General features: G+C 42.3%; 1 protein-coding gene across 1 annotated transcript in view; it reads right to left on the bottom strand.

Annotated features, from left to right (window-relative positions):
- Window positions 1-4060: 4060 nt before the first annotated feature.
- The window catches only part of LOC126276935 (serine protease inhibitor Kazal-type 1-like), a 37621-nt gene continuing 21253 nt past the window's right edge, over window positions 4061-20428 (bottom strand). The window contains exons 2-3 of the mRNA XM_049977316.1: window positions 9405-9599; window positions 4061-4236 (exon numbers count right to left, since the gene is read on the bottom strand). Of these exons, the coding sequence (XP_049833273.1) occupies window positions 4205-4236; window positions 9405-9599 (227 nt within the window). The 3' untranslated portion in view covers window positions 4061-4204. The remainder of the gene's footprint in view (window positions 4237-9404; window positions 9600-20428) is intronic.

Genomic DNA, 20428 nt, shown 5'->3' with positions numbered 1-20428 from the left:
TGATAATGCTGTGTTGTACGGGAATGTGTCTTCTTTGAACGACTGTAGGAGTATAAGAGGTGACTTCGAAAAAATTTCTGGTTGGTACTATGAATGGCAGCTAGCTCTGAATGCAAAAAAATATAAGCTAATGCAGATGAGTAGGAAAACTAGCCCATGATGTTCGAATACAGTATTAGCGGTGTGCTACTCGACACAGTAAGGTCGTTTATATACATGGTGTTACAAAAGGGTACGGCCAAACTTTCAGGAAACATTCCTCACACACAAATAAAGAAAAGATGTTATGCGGACATGTGTACGGAAACGCTTAATTTCCATGTTAGAGCTCATTTTAGTTTCGTCAGTATGTGCTGTATTTCCTCGATTCACCGCCAGTTGGCCCAATTGAAGGAAGGTAATGTTGACTTCGGTGGTTGTGTTGACATGCGACTCATTGCTCTACAGTACTAGCATCAAGCACATCACTACGTAGCATCAACAGGTTAGTGTTCATCACGAACGTGGTTTTGCAGTCAGTGCAATGTTTTCAAATGCGGAGTTGTTGATGCCCATTTGATATGTGGATTAGCACGGGGCAATAGCCGTGGCGCGATGCGTTTGTATCGGGACAGATTTCCAGAACGAAGGTGTCCCGACAGGAAGCCGTTCGAAGTAATTGATAGGCGTCTTAGGGAGCACGGAACATTCCAGCCTATTATTCGCGACTGGGGAAGACCTAGAACGACGAGAACACCTGCAATGGACGAGGCAATTCTTCGTGCAGTTGACGATAACCCTAATGTCAGCGTCAGAGAAGTTGCTGCTGTACAAGGTAACGTTGACCACGTCATTGTATGGAGAGTGCTACGGGAGAACCAGTTGTTTCCGTACCATGTACAGCGTGTGCAGGCACTATCAGCTGCTGATTGGCTCTCCACGGGTACACTTCTACGAATGGTTCATCCAACAATGTGTCAATCCTCATTTCAGTGCAAATGTTGTCTTTACGGATGAGACTTCATTCCAACGTGATCAATTCGTAAATTTTCACAATCAACATGTGTGGGCTGACGAGAATCCGGACGTAACTGTGCAATCACGTCATCAACACAGATTTTCTGGGAACGTTTGGGCAGGCATTGTTGGTGATGTCTCGATTGGGCCCCATGTTCTTCCACCTACGCTCAATGGAGTACGTTATCATGATTTAATATGGGATACTCTACCTGTGCTGCTGGAATATGTGCCTTTACAAGTACGACACAACATGTGGTTCATGCACGATAGAGCTCCTGTACATTTCAGTCGAAGTGTTAAACGCTTCTCAACAACAGATTCGGTAACCGATGGATTGGTAGAGCCGGACCAATTCCATCGCCTCCACGCTCTCCTGACCTCAACCCTCTTGACTTTCATTCATGGGAGTATTTGAAAGCTCTTATACACGTAACCCCAGTACCAAATGTAGAAACTCTTCGTGCTCGTATTGTGGATGGCTGTGATACAATACGCCATTCTCCAGGGCTGCATCAGCGCATCATGGATTCCATGCGACGGAGGGTGGATGCTTGTATCCTCGCTAACGGAGGACATTTTGAACATTTCCTGTAACAAAGTGTTTGAAGTCACGCTGGTACGTTCTGTTGCTGTGTGTTTCCATTCCATGATTAATGTGATTTGAAGAGAGGTAATAAAATGAGCTCTAACATGGAAAGTAAGCGTTTCCGGACACATGTCCACATAACATATTTTCTTTCTTTGTGTGTGAGGAATGGTTCCTAAAAATTTGGCCGTACCTTTTTGTAACAACTTGTATATTTAGGCGTTACGTTGAAAGGCGATGTGAAATGTAATGAACTTACAAGGACTGTAGTGGGAAAGGTGAAAATGTGGCTCTTCTGTAAAGAAGACCGCATATAGAACAGTACTGCTACCCATTCTTGAGTACTGTCCGGATTAAAGGAAGATACCAACGCAATTCGGAGACGGGCTGTTAGTTTTATTACCGGCAGGTGCGATCAACACGAAAATATTACGGAGATGCTTCGGGAACTCGAAGAGAGGGTGACGCTCTTTTCGACAAACTCCAATGAGAAAATGTATAGAGAGAATCAGCATTTGAAGCTGACTGCATAATGATTCTATTGCCGCCAAAGTACATTCTTGCGTAGAGAGATTAGGGCTCGTACAATGGCTTATGGACAGTCGTTTTTTCCCCCTTTGCGAGGAACAAAATATATATATATATATTTTGTTCCTAGTAGTTTGTTTGCGAGGAACAATATATATATATATATATATATATATATATATATATATATATATATATATATATATATATTGTTCCTACACAAATAGACGAACACCTCACTGAATGTGTCTTCTGCAGAGCTCAACCTTCATGAAACATCTCTTATTAGTTTGCACTTATAGGTCTCCGGATACTTTTGATCAGTTAGTGGTACAACTCCTCACCCGGAGGGATGCTACAGGCTTCAGGCCTGGACGGCTTGTCGACAGCAAACTTCATGGAGCCGAGCGCATTACTGATTTTGTTGCTTATTCCGTAGATCAATTTAATGGGCATTCGGAGGAGAATTTTTCTCGCATATTCGCTGACTTCCTGCTCGTACTACAAGCATACAATGTGTTACGTCCCCTTAGAAAAATTATATATGACTGTGCTACTAAACTTCTATGTTATTTGATTTTCAAACAGCTGAGTAAAACTCAACGTACTCAGACAGTTTTCTCTTTACTTATTCTGATCATCACTAAACTGACACACAATATTTTTAGCGCAACGCAATCTGACTCTCAACAATCCCTACAAAAGAATGGCCCTGACTAAAATTAACCCTTACCTTTCACAAATCACTTACAAAAATCTTCGTTACTAGAGCTACTGCAATCTAGCGAGCGCCACTACTGCCAGCTAAATAAAAGATTCAAACAACTGAAGGCACTTACTACTGATAGGCATAGTTAGCAAATGAAAGATTTTGATAGAAAACAAACAATGTATTTACCTTAATAATGTTCAAAAGTCATCATATATATATGTTTTCATAAATTTCCTTTTTCTGGCGGACACACGTCCAGATCGTCCGCTTATAGCAACTTCTCAAAACACTGGCATCTCTCTCTCCACATCCACCACTGCTGGCGCCTCACCTCCAACTGCACAACGCTTCGCGCTGTTCACACCCCACTGCCCAACACTACGCGCTGTACACATCCCATTGCCGAACACTACAATAGCGTATATTCCAACAATGCCAACCAGCCACATACTGCACACAGCACAGTCCGTGATTTCCATACAGAGCGTTACGTGGCGTTACCGACATAAAAACCGAAACAGCCTACTTACAAATATACTCCTTTTCATCTTTATCTACCTGAAGACTTTATTTTGCTTTGCTGTGTATTTTTCTTTTATAATATTCATTGAATCTGTAATTTAAACGAAATTTTTGCAGTTTGAGTGTCCTGTATCGATTATCCGATGATCCCTCCTGGTTAACGTGTGTACAGCGATGTTGGGTGTCTTGTAAACTCTTTGGCCAAGTGTGACTTCTGGTTTTGTACACACATTCGTATTGAAAAGAGCAATACGCCATTGTTTTCTAGTTTCGACCGTGAACTGGATGTTTCGCGCTAATGATTAATTATGTAGTAGAAGTTATGTAGCTGTGGCATCGAAGAATTAGCACTGCTACAAGCATTAAATTGTGGCTTCTACTGATGACCTCGTTGTTGCTTTGCCACACGGTGAAGAAAAATTTTGTAAATACCTTCACCAACTTAAACAACAACTTGTTTTCATATTTTCAATTGTAGGTTACTCTCTGTGCGCAATAAACAATAATCTTCTGATTAATTATCTGTAATGCTACTAGATTATGGCAACAGAGAACGACTAAACACTTGGCAAGTTATTTCATAACTATCCCTAACACCTGACTGTTATCTGGATTGTAAAATGTATCTTAAGTGTACTGTCGGTGAATATAAAAGGAAAGAGTAATTTTTAGGTTCAGGTGGGTTCCTATAGGTTAATAGAAGCAAACTGCACTTCGATCACTAGTAACAATTTATTCTCCATCAAACATTACATTTGACAGACGCATTGGCAGCACTGGTTTTGAAAAGTATCAACGCTGACGCTCCGCGGAACTAGCGGTGCGTTCTTCCTCCTGACGATAGGCGCTTGCAGCGTCTAACAGGCGCCACGGAAGCGGATCGCCACATCTGCAACACAAATTACAAAACACTCACAGTCGAGAACAGCTGCTGTTTTCGTTCAATGTGTAAACCAAACTACTTAGTCACGTATTCTATATTTAGTTCTATATTTCATTCTAGAACAAATGGCAAATGTGTGCGTTAATCTTGTTGTTGTTGTGGTCTCCAGTCCTGAGACTGGTTTGATGCAGCTCTCCATGCTACTCTATCCTGTGCAAGCTTCTTCATATCCCAGTACCTACTGCAACCTACGTCCTTCTGAACCTGCTTAGTGTATTCATCTCTTGGTCTCCCTCTACGATTTTTACCCTCCAGGCTGCCTTCCAGTACTAAATTGGTGATCCCTTGATGCCTCAGAACATGTCCTACCAACCGACCCCTTCTTCTGGTCAAGTTGTGCCACAAGCTTCTCTTCTCCCCAATCCTTTTCAATATTTCCTCATTAGTTATGTGATCTACCCATCTAATCTTCAGCATTTTTCTGTAGCACCACATTTCGAAAGCTTCTATTCTCTTCTTGTCCAAACTATTTTTCGTCCATGTTTCACTTCCATACCTGGAGACACTCCATACAAATACTTTCAGAAATGACTTCCTGACACTTAAATCTATACTCGATGTTAACAAATTTCTCTTCTTCAGAAACGCTTTCCTTGCCATTGCCAGTCTACATTTTATATCCTCTCTACTTCGACCATCATCAGTTATTTTGCTCCCCAAATAGAAAAACTCCTTTACTACTTTAAGTGTCTCATTTCCTAATCTAATTCCCTCAGCATCACCCGACTTAATTCGTCTACATTCCATTATCCTCGTTTTCCTTTTGTTGATGTTCATCTTATATCCTACTTTCAAGACGCTATCCATTCCATTCAACTGCTCTTCCAAGTCCTTTGCTGTCTCTGACAGAATTACAATGTCATCCGCTAATCTCAAAGTTTCTATTTGTTCTCCATGGATTTTAATACCTACTCCGAATTTTTCTTTTGTATCCTTTACTGCTTGCTCAATATACAGATTGAATAACATCGGGGATAGGCTACAACCCTGTCTTACTCCCTTCCCAACAACTGCTTCCCTTTCATGTCCCTCGACTCTTATAACTGCCATCTGGTTTCTGTACAAATTGTAAATAGCCTTTCGCTCCCTGTATTTTACCCCTGCCACCTTTAGAATTTGAAGGAGAGTATTCCAGTCAACATTGTAAACACCTTTCTCTATGTCTACAAATGCTAGAAACGTAGGTTTGTCTTTCCTTAGTCTTTCTTCTAAGGTAAGTCGTAAGGTCAGTATTGCCTCACGTGTTCCAGTATTTCTACGGAATCCAAACTGATCTTCTCCGAGGTCAGCTTCTACGAGTTTTTCCAATAGTCTGTAAGGAATTCGTGTTAGTATTTTGCAGCTTTTGCTTATTAAACTGATTGTTGGTAATTTTCACATCTGTCAACACCTGCTTTCTTTGGGATTGGAATTATTATATTCTTCTTGAAGTCTGAGACTATTTCGCCTGTCTCATACATCTTTCTCACCAGATGGTAGAGTTTTGTCAGAACTGGCTCTCCCAAGGTCGTCAGTAGCTCCAATGGAATGTTGTCTACTCCGCGGGCCTTGTTTCGACTCAGGTCTTTCAGTGTTCTGTCAAACTCTTCACGCAATATCATATCTCCCATTTCATCTGCATCTACATTCTCTTCCATTTCCAAAATATTGTCCTCAAGTACATCGCCCTTGTATAAACCCTCTATATACTCCTTCCACCTTTCTGCTTTCCCTTCTTTGCTTATAACTGGGTTTCCATCTGAGCTCTTGATATCCATACAAGTGGTTCTCTTATCTCCAAAGATCTCTTTAATTGTCCTGTAGGCAGTATCTATCTTACCCCTAGTGAGATAAGCCTCTACATCCTTACATTTGTCCTCTAGCCATCCCTGCTTAGCCATTTTGCACTTCCTGTCGATCTCATTTTTGAGACGTTGGTATTCCTTTTTGCCTGCTTCATTTACTGCATTTTTATATTTTCTCCTTTCATCAATTAAATTCAATATTTCATCTTTTACCCAAGGATTTCTACTAGCCCTCTTCTTTTTACCTACTTGATCCTCTGCTGCCTTCACTACTTCATCCCTCAAAGCTACCGATTCTACTTCTACTGTATTTCTTTCCCCCATTCCTGTCAATTGTTCCCTTATGTTCACCCTGAAACTCTGTACAACCTCGTTTCTTTCAGTTTATCCAGGTCCCATCTCCTTAAGTTCCCACCTTTTTGCAGTTTCTCCAGTTTTAATCTACAGGTCATAACCAATAGATTGTGGTCAGAGTCCACATCTGCCCCTGGAAATGTGGTACAATTTAAAACCTGGTTCCTAAATCTGTGTCTTACCATTATATAATCTATCTGAAACCTGTCAGTATCTCCAGGCTTCTTCCATGTATACAGCCTTCTTTTATGATTCTTGAACCAAGTGTTACCTATGATTAAGTTGTGCTCTGTGCAAAATTCGACCAGGCGGCTACCTCTTTCATTTCTTAGCCCCAGTTCATATTCACTTACTATGTTTCCTTCTCTCCCTTTTCCTACTACCGAATTCCAGTCACCCATTACTATTAAATTTTCGTCACCCTTCACTATCTGAATAATTTATTTTATTTCATCATACATTTCTTCAATTTCTTCCTCATCTGCAGAGCTAGTTGGCATATAAACTTGTACTACTGTAGTAGGTGTGGGCTTCATATCTATCTTGACCACAATAATGCGTTCACTATGCTCTTTGTAGTAGCTTACCCGCATTCCTATTTTCCTATTCATGATTAAACCTACTCCTGCATTACCCCTATTTGATTTTGTGTTTATGTCCCTGTAGTCACCTGACCAGAAGTCTTGTTCCTCCCGCCACCGAACTTCACTAATTCCCACTATATGTAACTTTAACCTATCCATTTCCCTTTTTAAATTTTCTAACCTACCTGCCCGATTAAGTGATCTGACATTCCACGCTCCGATCCGTAGAACGCCAGTTTTCTTTCTCCTGATAACGACATCCTCTTGAGTAGTCCCCGCCGGAGATCCGAATGGGCGACTATTTTACCTCCGGAATATTTTACCCAAGAGGACGTCATCATCATTTAATCATACAGTAAAGCTGCATGTCCTCGGGAAAAATTACGGCCGTAGTTTCCCCTTGCTTTCAGCCGTTCGCAGTATCAGGACAGCAATGCCGTTTTTGTTATTGTTACAAGCCCAGATCAGTCAATCATCCAGACTGTTGCCCTTGTAACTACTGAAAAGGCTGCTGCCCCTCTTCAGGAACCACACGTTTGTCTGGCCTCTCAACAGATACTCCTCCGTTGTGGTTGCACCTACGGTACGGCTATCTGTATCGCTGAGGCACGCTGGCCTCCCCACCAACGGCAAGGTCCATGATTCATGGGGGGCTTAACTGCTAAGGTCATCAGTTCCTAAGCTTGCACACTACTTAATCTAAATTATCTTAAGGACAAACACACACACCCATGCCCGAGGGATGACTCGAACCTCCGCCGGGACCAGTCTAGGACAATGTTGTGGGTTGGACTGAGGAAAGAAAGTGGTTCTGTCTATCACCGCGTCCCCTAACATGAGATTGAAAAGCTCTCCGCTTATAGTTTTCTCCTTCCTATACTGTGGAAACATGTAACTACTTGTCATTCAGAACGGATTTCGATTGCCAATATACTTGATTAAGGAAGGGAAGAGGGGGAGACTACAAACAGGTAACAGATAGACAGCTACGACTGAACAAATTATATATTTGATAACACATAGAAACGTGAGGCAGGTTCGTTAAAAAAAAAAAGTAGGAGGGAAAAAGTTATGGATTCTGTATGGAGGGTATTGACCGGGAAATAAGGGATAAATCTCTGGAATTTTGAATCACGAATGAATGCAATAGGGACACGTGATACGAGCATGCAGACAAGGCAACACACGGAAAGAGGTGTCGCAGTGGCTACCACACTGGACTCGCGTTAGGGAGGACGACGGTTCAAACCCGCGTCCGGACATTCCCCCAATAGCGTAGACAATTTTCTAACCGCAGCGTATCATATTCAAAAGTGTTTAGTCATGTTTTCACTGAGGTTTGTGAGACCGGTGTAGTGCGCAACAGTCGTTTTTCGTTTGTACGTGCAAATGAAGAGAGTGAGAATAGAGCAGAAGACTTTTTCTGTTGCTACACTGTAGTCCCAGAACAATCGTATGCAGAATTTCCACACATACTGGCGTTCCACATACAAGAATATGGCAGAAATTACGTAAGCACTGCTACCATTCACATCATTTACAGCGGATTCAACGCCTTCAAGAAGAAGGCGAAGATAGACGTCCATTGAGTAGACAGTATGATTTGAGACTGAACCGAACAACGACAAAAGTAAATACAGGTAGCATAAATGAGACTAGCGATTGTCTTCACAGCGAAACTGGAGACGATGAAGTGGAAAAATTCTACTACCTTTGATTCGAAATAGCACATGACTGATGGAGCAAAGCGTGCAAATTAAGTAGACTAGGAAAGGCAAAATACGCATTCCCGGTGAAAAAACTCTAATAGTATGAAATACCACCCTTAATTGGACGAAGAGTCTTCAAAGAATGTGCGTTTGGAGTACCGAACTGCATGGAAGCGTAGCATAGACGGCGTATACACGAGAAGTAGAAGAGATGTGGTGTTACAGAAGTATGTCAAGAATTAGTTAAGATGATAAGAAATGTGGAGGTTCTCCACAGACCCGGAGAAGTGAGGAACATGTGAAAAACGTTGCCAAGAAGGAAGGACAGATTGCCTACGTTTCGTTGAAAGTTCGTATTCTTGCGATAGTAACTTCAGCTGAAGTATAAGGACATGTTAGCAGCAGCGTGACAAATTAACGGTTCTTCAGTAAAAAAACACAACAAAAAATGTATCTGTGTGTGTCCGTGTCCGTGTGAGTGTGTCTGTATGTGTGGGTGGAAGTTGGAGAGAAGTGCTATAGAAATAAAGGTGTCCGTGACCGTTTGTGTGTGTGTGTGTGTGTGTGTGTGTGTGTGTGTGTGAGTGAGTGAGTGTGTGGGTGGGCGGAAGTTGCAGAGAAGTGGTGGATAAATGTAGAGTAAGATAAGTGTGGAAGTCGGTGGCGGTATCTCGCCCACTCACTCTTTCCGCAGCGGCGGACGCAGTCGAGGCGCTGCGGGTTGGGGTAGGTGACGCCGTCGGTGCCGCAGACGGGGTCGTACTGCAGCGTCGTGCTGCACGGACAGTCCTGGCGCGGCACCTGCACGCCGGCCGAGTAGTCGCCCTGCTGCGGCACGTCCACTCCTTCCATGTACTGGCCCCACGCCGACGCGAACACTGCAACGGGAAGCGGGAAGGCTCTCAAAACACCCTCTCCTTTCTCAAACTCCCTGTGTTTTGACGTTCATTTACTTTCATTTCAGCAATGGACTTCATGTAGTCCGTTCAGAATTGATATGCGTGGCGAATGGGTTGTCAAAATTTTTGGAAAAGCGATATATCGCCATTTTGATAAATCAGCTGAATGACGTCGATACTTGCGCTGTGCGTATCCGTAAATATTATAAAATGGGATTTATGCCTATATGTATGTACACTACTGGCCATTAAAATTGCTACACTACGAAGATGACGCGAAATTTAATAGACAGGAAGAATATGCTGTGATATGCAAATGATCAGCTTTCCAGAGCATTCACACAAGGTTGACGCCGGTGGCGACACCTACAACGTGCTAACATGAGAAAAGTTTCCAACCGACTACTCATACAGAAACAGCAGTTGACGGGCCTTGCCCGGTCAAACGTTCTCGTGATGCCTCGAGTAAGGAGGAGAAATGCGTACCATCACGTTTCCGACTTTGATAAAGGTCGGATTGTAGCCTATCACGATTGCGGTCTATCGTATCGCGACATTGCTGCTCGCGTTGGTCAAGATCAAATGACTGTTAGCAGAATATGGAATCGGTGGGTTCAGTAGGGTAATACGGAACGCCGTGCTGGATCCCAACGGCCTCCTATAACTAGCAGTCGAGATGAGAGGCATCTAATCCGCATGGCTGTAACGGATCGTGCAGCCACGTCTAGATCCCTCAGTCAACAGATGGGGACATTTGCAAGACAACAACCATTTGCACGAATAGTTCGACGACGTTTGCAGCAGCATGGACTATGAGTTCGGAGACCATGGCTACAGTTACCCTTGACGCTGCATCACAGACAGGAGCGTCTGCGATGGTGTACTCGACGACGAACTTGGATACACGAATGGCAAAGCGTCATTTTTTCGTATTAATGCAGGTTCTGTTTACAGTATCATGATGGTCGCATGCGTGTTTGGCGGCATCGCGGTGAACACACATTGGAAGCGTGTATTCGTCATCGCCATAATGGCGTATCACCCGGCTTGATGGTATGGGGTGCCATTGGTTACACGTCTCGGTCACCTCTTGTTCGCATTGACGGCACTTTGAACAGTGGACGTTACATTTTAGATGTGTTACTACCCATGGCTCTACCCTTCATTCGATCCCTCCGAAACCCTACATTTCAGCAGGATAATGCACTACCGCATGTTGCAGGTCATTCGGGTCATGTACGGGCCTTTCTGGATACAGAAAATGTTCGACTGCTGCCCTGGCCAACACATTTTCCAGAGATCTCTCACCAATTGAAAACGACTGGTAAATGTTGGCCGGGCATGTGGCTCGTCACGATACGCCAGTCACTACTCTTGACGAACTGTGGTATCGTGTGCAAGCTGCACGGGCAGCTGTATCTGTACATGCCATCCAAGCTCTGTTTGAGTCAATGCCCAGGCATATCAAGGCCGTTATTACGGCCAGAGATAGTTGTTCTGGGTACTCATCTCTCAGGATGTATGCACCCAAACTGCGTGAAAATATAATCACATGTCAGCTCTAGTATAATATATTTGTCCAATGAAAAGCCGTTTGTCATCTGCATTTCTTCTTGGTGTAGCAATTTTAATGGCCAGTAGTGTATGTATTTATGTTTGTTCCAAAACTAGTGCATGGCTAAGAACCATCCGCCTCTCAAACAAAGACTTGGATGTGAACGGTGGTGTGTGTGGGGGGGGGGGGGGGGGGGTGAGGGAGCGGATGGGGTAAGGGATGGGGTAAGAAGTGTAGACAGACAGACAGACTATGTTCGTCCAGTGTTTGATATTTGAGAATGAGTGTACTTAGTGACTTGCAATAAACTTTACACATAATTCCAAACTTTTATGAGAATTTTTCTCGGTCATACCCTACACGGAATGATGTAAGGAAAATAGTTTATAGCCTACTACGTTCGGCATGACCTTTTAATTGATTGCTTCTTTACTAAAAACTCTATTCTCAAAAAAATACATCATTGTACGACACACAATTCGGGAGTTGTGACTCCATAAACACCGAGCTCCTTGAAAACGAAACTTCAGGCCGAAATTCGCTAGAGATACAGGCGATATACGTGTACTAGTTTGTGAAATATGTTAAATATATGTGCAACACCAAGAGTAAAATACTCCTTCTAAGCCCCTGAATCGATTTAGACCAAACCTGGTACCCATATCATTACTGTCGGAAACGATATACTGTCAGATAAGCACCAGCAACCCCATATTGGCGTAGGGTCGGTGGGTGGAGAGAGATGGACACAGATATGGGAGAGGAAGAGACGAGCAGAGAAGGGAAGGGTTAGATTCGCAGAGGAGGAGATGGAGAGAGAGGGGCAAGATGTACAGGGGGAGGGGAAGAAGAAATGGACAGAGGGGAAGGAACAGATCTGGAACAGGAGGACAGAGAGGAGGGAAGGGGAGTAATAGACAGACGGAGAGAGAGGGACAGGAGGAAATGGATTTCTGCAGCTCGTGGTCTTGCGGTCGCGTCCTCATTTCCTGAAATGATTCAAATGGCTCTGAGCACTACGGGACTTAACATCTGTAGTCATCAGTCCCCTAGAACGTAGAACTATTTAAACCTAACTAACCTAAGGACATCACGCACATCCATGCCCGAGACAGGATACGAACCTGCGACCGTAGCGGTTACGCGGTTCCAGACTGAACCGCGTAGAACCGCACGGCCACAGCGGCCGCCTCGCTTCCTGAGCACGGGGTCCCGGGTTTGATCCCGGGGGTCCAGGGATTTTCACCTGACTCGAGATGACTAGGTGTTTGTGTTGTAGTCATCATTTCATCGTCTTTCGTGAAAGTGGCACGTTTGGACTGTGCATAGGTTGGGAATTTGTACGGCTGCTGATAACCGCGCAGTTCACAAACCAAACATCATCAGAAAATGGAAAGACAGTGGGGGTGGGGGAGGTGGCCAGAGAGAGGGGCAAAAGGAGTTAAAGGTGAGGGCAGAGGAAGAGATGGACAGAAGTGGGAAAAGAGGAGAAGAACTAATGGAACTGAAATAAATACATACTCGGGCAACGGCGGGTTCTGAGCTGTTTTCGACCGATACATCAAAAATACAACCAGAGATTCCTGTTTGAATTCGCGCTGTAAGGGGAGAGTCATTGTTGATTTTGCAACGTAACAAGCCCTTTTAGTGACGAGAAACGGCCTGTCCATGTCATGAGAGGAAAAGTCACGAAGCAGCTTGTGCTGATGGATGAAAGCTGGCCTCAGGCGAGACAGCGGAACAAAATGCCACCATCTACACGGCGTCGGGCGCCCTTGGAGGGAGCCGTAACGGCCGGCCACGGCGCTCCCTTCCTTTCCGCCGTACTTACGGCTTTAACAGCTGGAATGCAAAACGGCTTGTATTGTGAATATTCTCTTTGCCATAAATCGGGTAATTAGTTTCATTACAGAGAGGGCCTGTATTCTGGCATGTCATCTGGGGAGATTTTTTTACTTTTACGCATCATATAGTTCACATAAAATTAGTGGTAATGGCTTTATAAAAGTGAAGGGAGATGCAGGATCCCTGACCAACCAACGCAATTACCTGTCTGGAGACTAACAGCTCTAAAGGAGACTTGTAGTTGGGGCCTCGGGAGGTCAGCCAGAGACATCATCAGGTTGAGTGATATGCTGCTATGGTGAGATGTGGCAGATTCGATACTTTACTCATTTGGCCTAACTATCAGTTTGGGGCTTAGTTTATTCTGAAGGAAGGGATTGGTAGAGAATGTAATTTGTAATTCTAGACCGCCAGTCAATGGTTTAACTGTTTAAGTGATTAACGCCGTAATTAAAGTACACATGTCATTTGATTAGAACAAATTTTTAAAAGTGATTCTCTGAAGCAACTGTAAACAGGGCATGCTTATTCAAGAACAATGTAATTAACATGACTTCCATGTATTCATTTCCAGGTTGTCATTCGGTAGCGACCTTGGTTCAAATGGCTGTGAGCACTATGGGACTTAACATCTGAGGTCATCAGTCCCCTAGAATTAGAACTACCTAAATCTAACTAAACTAAGGACATCACACTCATTCACGCCCGACGCAGGATTCGAACCTGCGACCGTAGCGGTCACGCAGTTCCAGACTGAAGCGTCTAGAACCGCTCTGCCACGCAGGCCGTCGGTAGCGACCTTGGCATTTTAGCAGTTCATGCTAATGTTTTGCACAGTGTTGGGAAAAAAAAGTGTGTCCGTTCTGCAACAGGGCACAGAGGTGAGAGGGTCAGGAACAACGCTAACCAGTTTTTATTTTGTCATACATGGTAACCCTTAGGCGAATTTTTATGTGTTTTTATAAAAAGTTAGTACATTTTCATTACTTTTAAACCAAAGAAAATGTGTGATCAATTTCATTACATGACACCTACAATAATATAAATATCACAGGGGAAATATTTCTCCCAAATTGAAGGTAGCACTTGGAAATCAGCAACATGAACGTTCCTTAAAATTCTACTTGCTATCTTAGTTCCGTTTTGGCTCAAAGGAATACTGTTTGGAAGCGATATCAGTTTAAATAATAATGAAAGTTATCGGTTCAGAAATATGCTCACTATTTTTAAAAATTTCAGTGCCAAAAATAACGTAACACTTAAAATTGAGAAAAACTATCTTTTCTTTTTACTGTAAAAAAGGTTAACTCCTTTTCTGATTTTCTCTTTAGTTACACTACAAGTGAAATATGCTTAAGCACAATGTATTTTGCTCTCTATGAGAAAAGCATCTTCGATAAGAGCATTTCACACAGTCATTTACTTTATTCCGTGACTGTGTCTTCAACTTTCTGCATAAAATGCAATTGCCACCTCGGCTTCACAACCGAAAGCACACCAATGAAGATTCATTAAGTTTCTTTGTGAGGTTGTGTTTATGAAAATCCATAGAGTAGGGGATATTTATCGATATTTTGGACATAGTGAAAAATTAATATCTACGAGTATATACTAACATCGACATTAAGCTTTGTGGTAGATCAGGATGCGTTTATGAAAAAAAAAAAAATCCGGAATATTTATCGATTTTTTGACATCGTGGAAAATTTATATCCATATATTAACGTCGATTTTAAACTTCCTGGTGGGTCTGACAGATAGTGAGAGACGTAGATAGAGTTTAGTTAAATGGAAAGCACTGTATATAAAAAAATATAGGTTAACAGAATAATGGTCAGCACGTTGTGATACTTTCTGCTGAGAAAGAGTACAAATAACGGTAAAATTGTCTCATTCCATATTACGGCGAGAGATCTCAGTTTTGACCCGTGACAATGTGTGCATAATTTATGAAAAAATAAATGAATAAAAAATTGAATAGCAGTTAAATGTTTTAAGTAAAGTCTCCGAACTTTTTATGCTGTTCTCAACATCGGTTGAGGTATTACATGTCATACGTATTACTCGCCCGACATTCCCGCTTCTCTGACGCAAGGTGCAACCCTCTGCCGCTAGAGTGCTCCGAATTGTAGTGTGTAACGTTTTAGTGTGTAACGCAACTACGCCGGTGCATGAGAAACAGCTTGTTGTAATCGAGACCCCCAGAAAACAGAAAGCACGATTTCTAAGAGTTCGTCCACACATGGAGCAGCATGACAGTGGCAGACCACACACGTGTCTCTGACATCTGCGACACTCCGACGCCTTGTGTTCGCTGTCGCCGCTCGTCCTCCATACGGTGCCGACTTTACCCCATCCGATTTACACCTGCTTCCAAAACGTACACATCTCGTTCGTGAACATCACTTTGATTGTGAAGAAGAAGTGGTGAGTCTGTAGTTTCGTCAACAAAGTCAAACATTATACAGTGTCGATACGAAAAAATTGGTCTCTAGTTGAGAGAAATGTGGTGTTCGCCAGGGTGACTATGTTGAGAAAGAAATATGTCGCATTAAGAAGGAAGATGTAGAATGTTAATAAAGTTTGTTGTACTTGAAAATCTTTAAGACTTTTCACATAAAAATCATAGGAATTACTTTTCAGCATCCCCAAGTACAGAAGAGATAAATTAACTATACTAAAATAATTCACATGCTTTTGAAAGATACGGGTAATCATATACAGGAAATAAAACGATTGAGAAGTACCTCTAACCTGTTTTATTTCTTACTTTCATACAAATCTTTTCAAAAAACACTTGCCCCTTCTCTCTTTCCAGAAAGCATGAAATATGATGTATTTAAATATAGACCGGTATTCTAGTATTATGACGAGTATAAAAATCAAGAGAAGTCAGAGAAGTTTTTAATTTATAAAGTAATTTCACCTTTTTTTCGACATAAACGAAATAATTCCACAATTTCTATACTAATGAAACTGCTTATGAGCAAAATAGCTATTTGGTGAGGTGACGAGCTTTGTGACACTTCGAAGCAAAGAGCAGCTACTCGTGAAATATTTCACTTTTGGCAAAAAAATCGCACACAGATTTATTCATCACCCACGATTACTTTCAAGCAATTTAATACAGTCAAACAAAATAGGCTTCACACCGGTCAATTTCACACCCCAATTGTCCAGTCACCACTCTTCGTTTTGATACGCAAATTCGGACAAAAATATTACCTCAATTTGGATACGAAAATCCGGAAAATACTCCATTGTGTTAATTGTCTTGTGCTCGTTCCGGTCACACATTTGACGAACAAAACCTCTAAAATAAAGTCCTGGTAGATATGAACAAGAGTAATTACTTCGTTGGTAAATTAATGTGGCCCTTCTGTGGTCCACAAAACTACACAGAAGAACTAAAATGTTACTGCATTAAAGATGCCCCTGTTTCAAGAATAGAGTTTTACATTCTACATCTACATTTATACTCTGAAAGCCCCCATAAGGTGTGAGGCAGAGATTATTCCGCCTTTCCCTGTTGCATTAGAGAGTAGTGAGTGGGAAGAAAGACTGTTAATACATCTCCGTATGATGCCTAATTTTTCTGATTTCCAGGGTTGGTACGTTCGTGACACGCATATGGAAGAAAGCAATATGTTACCCGACTCTTCTGAGCATACACTCTCCAGCAAAGTAAACCTCTCCATGATACACAGCGCTGCTCGTGTGGCGCCTACCATTGGAGTTCGTTGACCATCTCCGAAGAAACCTTAAAGTGTTTTGTAAACCACTTACACTGCCGAAAAAAAATTTGTGCACCCTCTCAGGTGTTTCCAGTTCACAGAAAATTAATTGTGGCGACAGTGCGTATGAAGTACATGAAATGATTACATTTACGTATCAACAGCACAAGCGGTCCTGAGGTACCATATATCGATCCACGCTGAAGTACCCATATTAGTATGTGGTATATCCTCCACGGGTGGCATCCAGTCTGTCGTACAGTTGGCGAATACTGTCTTGGGATACATATGCTAAGCCTTCTCTACCTGTTCACGTAGTTCTGTAAGAGCTGTTGACTAATGATTCGCACGAGTCACTTCTCGGCCCATCATATCTCACACGGTTCGAATAGAGGCAAATCCGGAGGGTCGCCCTACCCAGGGAAGCTGCTGCACGTCTTTCAGAGAGCGTCAAGTTTCACGGGCCTCTAGCCGTCTTCTCTCTTCTCTTTCAATTGTCCAAGTTTCACATCCGAATAGGGCCACACTCCTAACGAAACCTTTCATCATACGTTTCCTTATTTTCAGACTGATGTTGTTGCTGGTGAGTAAGTTCCTTCTCCCATTAAATGCAATTTTGGCCTTTTGTATTCTGGTCGCAATTTCTTTCCGGCTTCTACCATCTCTTGTGATTTTGCTTCCCAGGTAAGTAAATTCCTCTATCACTTCCAGCTGCTCTCTTCCAATTCTCATTTTCAGAGTTTCATATTCTGCTCCTGTACTCCATACCATCACTTAAGTCTTCTTCGTGTTTACTATCACTCCATACTGATTGCATAGAATTTTTTCCATTGTTCTGAGGACTTCCTCTAGATCTTCTTTTGTCTCCGTGACTATAGCAATATCAGCTGCGTAACGTAGCATGTCAGTTGGTTGTAGGAAGCACGAGTGCGTCTTCGTCGCATGGGTCCCTACTTGATTCACACGTATGCATCACATTGAGCATTCTGACTGTGAGCAGTCCCTATTAAAGGGTAGAGACAGATGACACTCTGGTAGCTATGCCAATACGCTATCTGTTGGTGGATGACGGTGAAACTACATCTACGGTCCCTCAGGTGGCATAAGCCGTCTTCCGATCAAAATCGACGTTGTTTTTCCAGCTGTACTACATTTTCAGCAGTGTATTTCGTGAATGAACTACGAGTTCATTATGATTCTTCCAGCGAATGCCATCTGGTTTTCCTACAGTGAGGTTATTCCTCTTTTGCTCTCCCCCGCATGTTACGTATTGTTTCAAGTGATTTTTCTCAAATACAGTAATCTAAGTGCAACGGATCTCTTCACCTATGTTGGGGCAATATGCTATATTTATTTACGTTCAGGGTTAAACATAGTCAGAGAATTTATTGATATACTGTGCCACAAGAACAAAACTAACCTCAGACTCAGGGAACATGACACAAGGCGAGAGTCTCACAAGGCTCAGCACTGGATGTCTTCCCGTTCTTAATCTACATAATAATCTTCCGACGACTTTAAATCGCTGTTAAAAAGCTACAATCTTAGCTGATGACACACGCATACTTCAAATGGCTCTGAGCACTATGGGACTTAACATCTGTGGTCATCAGTCCCCTAGAACTTAGAACTATTTAAACCTAACTAACCTAAGGACATCACACACATCCATGCCCGAGGCAGGATTAGAACCTGCGACCGTAGCGGTCGCGCGGTTCCGGACTGAGCGCCTAGAACCGCTCAGCCACGGCACACACGCATACTAATCAAAGGCTCAGTCCAGACGACAACTGAAAGGGCCTACAGCACGTCCTTGTCGAATAGTTTACCTCACTTCCACGAAGGTATTATGTAATTTCAAAGAATAAAAGATAACATGGTACTGCATACAGACATTATTAGTCTTATGCTAAATGAAATATTGTGTGTGTAAGTCTTGTGGTCGAGCTCAATGAGAAACAGAGATACACTAATCAAGAGGCTCGATTTCACATGTTTCGCACTTGTAAGTGTGTCTCACTGTGCTGACTCACTTCGCATTTTTTTTTTCGCTTACAGTCCTCTTATGAAATTATCTTCTGAAGCATGTAGAATCCATAAAAAACTCATAAGTGAACAGAACGATTATCATGTAATGTAGATAACTACAAATCTCTCGTTAGACTGTAAAATATTTTGGAATGCCTACACTCCTGTTCCAATACGTTTACTCCTTAAAGGTAAACATCACTGACAATAGAAACCAGTCACAACTGAAATACGGTTTTCCGTAGTCACAAAAAAATTTCATTTTAAGTTTGCCTACAAGTCTAGCGCTTAGTGTGGAATTTTGTTCTCTGGTTTGGCACTCTTCAACAACATCCTATCTAACAGTAGAAATAAACAGTGAATTATTAATTAAAAATAAAATTAAAAACATTAAATCCGGTTATTGTGGCCGAGCTGTTCTAGGGCACTTCAGTCCGGAACCGCGCGACTGCTACAGTCGCAGGTTCGAATCCTGCCTCGGGCATGGATGTGTGTGACGTCCTTAGGTTTGTTAGGTTTAAGTAGGTTTAATTCTAGGGGACTGATGACCTCAGATGTTAAGTCCCATAGTATTCAGAACCATTTGAGCCAAAAACATTCACCACTGCCTTCTCATTCTACAATTACCTTCTTATATAGGTCGAAGAACAGAGAATTCCTTTTAGTTATATGACAAGTAGCAATATTCATTGTACTGCTGCATGACATACAGACGTATACTGTAAATAGGCCTACATTGTTACAGATCAGTTAACTATCACCTGCCAAAATACCGATGTGTACCTATAAATATTAACCTACCAACAGAATATTAATAGTAGCTATATAATATAACTGGTAGCATTTCTATGCTTGGTATATCTGTTTAATCTCTTAGGCCCTACACCATGTCAGTGTCATAGGGAATGTCTGCCTCTGGAGAATGACTGCCATAATATGGAACAACAACATCAAAGGCGTGGCTGTCTTTCAAGCAACTCTGCTATAGGCAGTCTACGTGGCAGAAAAACACGTAAATCTCGTTCGTAATATGCATGTCATTATCAAGAGAAACAAAACTGGCGTTCTGGGGATCGGTGCGTGGAATGTCTGATTCCTTAATCGGGCAAGTAGGTTAGAAAATTTAAAAAGTGAAATGGATGGGTTGGCGTTGGATATAGTGAGAGTTAGTGAAGTTAGCAGCAGGAACATGACTTCTGGTCAGGCGAATCCAGGGCTATAAATACGAAATAAAATATGGGAAAGCAGGAATGGGTTTCATAATGACTAAAATATAGGAACAGGGATAAGCTACTATGAACATCATAGTGGACGCATTATTGAAGCCAAGATAGACACGAAGCCCATACCCACAACAATAGTACAAGTTTATATGCCAAGTTGATGAAGTCATAGAAGAAATTACTCAGATAGTTAAGGGAGACGAAAATTTAATAGTCACGAGGGACTGGAATTAAAAGAAATACAAGGAAAAATAGTAGGTGCATGTGGACTGGGGGGGGGGGGGGAGGAGGAATGAAAGAGGAAACCGCCTGGAAGAATTTTGCACAGAGCATAATTTCATCATCGCTGACACTTGCTTTAAGAATCATGGAAGAAGGTTATAGACGTGGAAGGTTTCAGATTGATTATATAACGGTAAGACA

Source organism: Schistocerca gregaria, chromosome 1 (assembly GCF_023897955.1).
Source record: "Schistocerca gregaria isolate iqSchGreg1 chromosome 1, iqSchGreg1.2, whole genome shotgun sequence".
NCBI lineage: Eukaryota > Metazoa > Arthropoda > Insecta > Orthoptera > Acrididae > Schistocerca > Schistocerca gregaria.
This window is presented reverse-complemented; position numbering and strand designations above follow the sequence as displayed.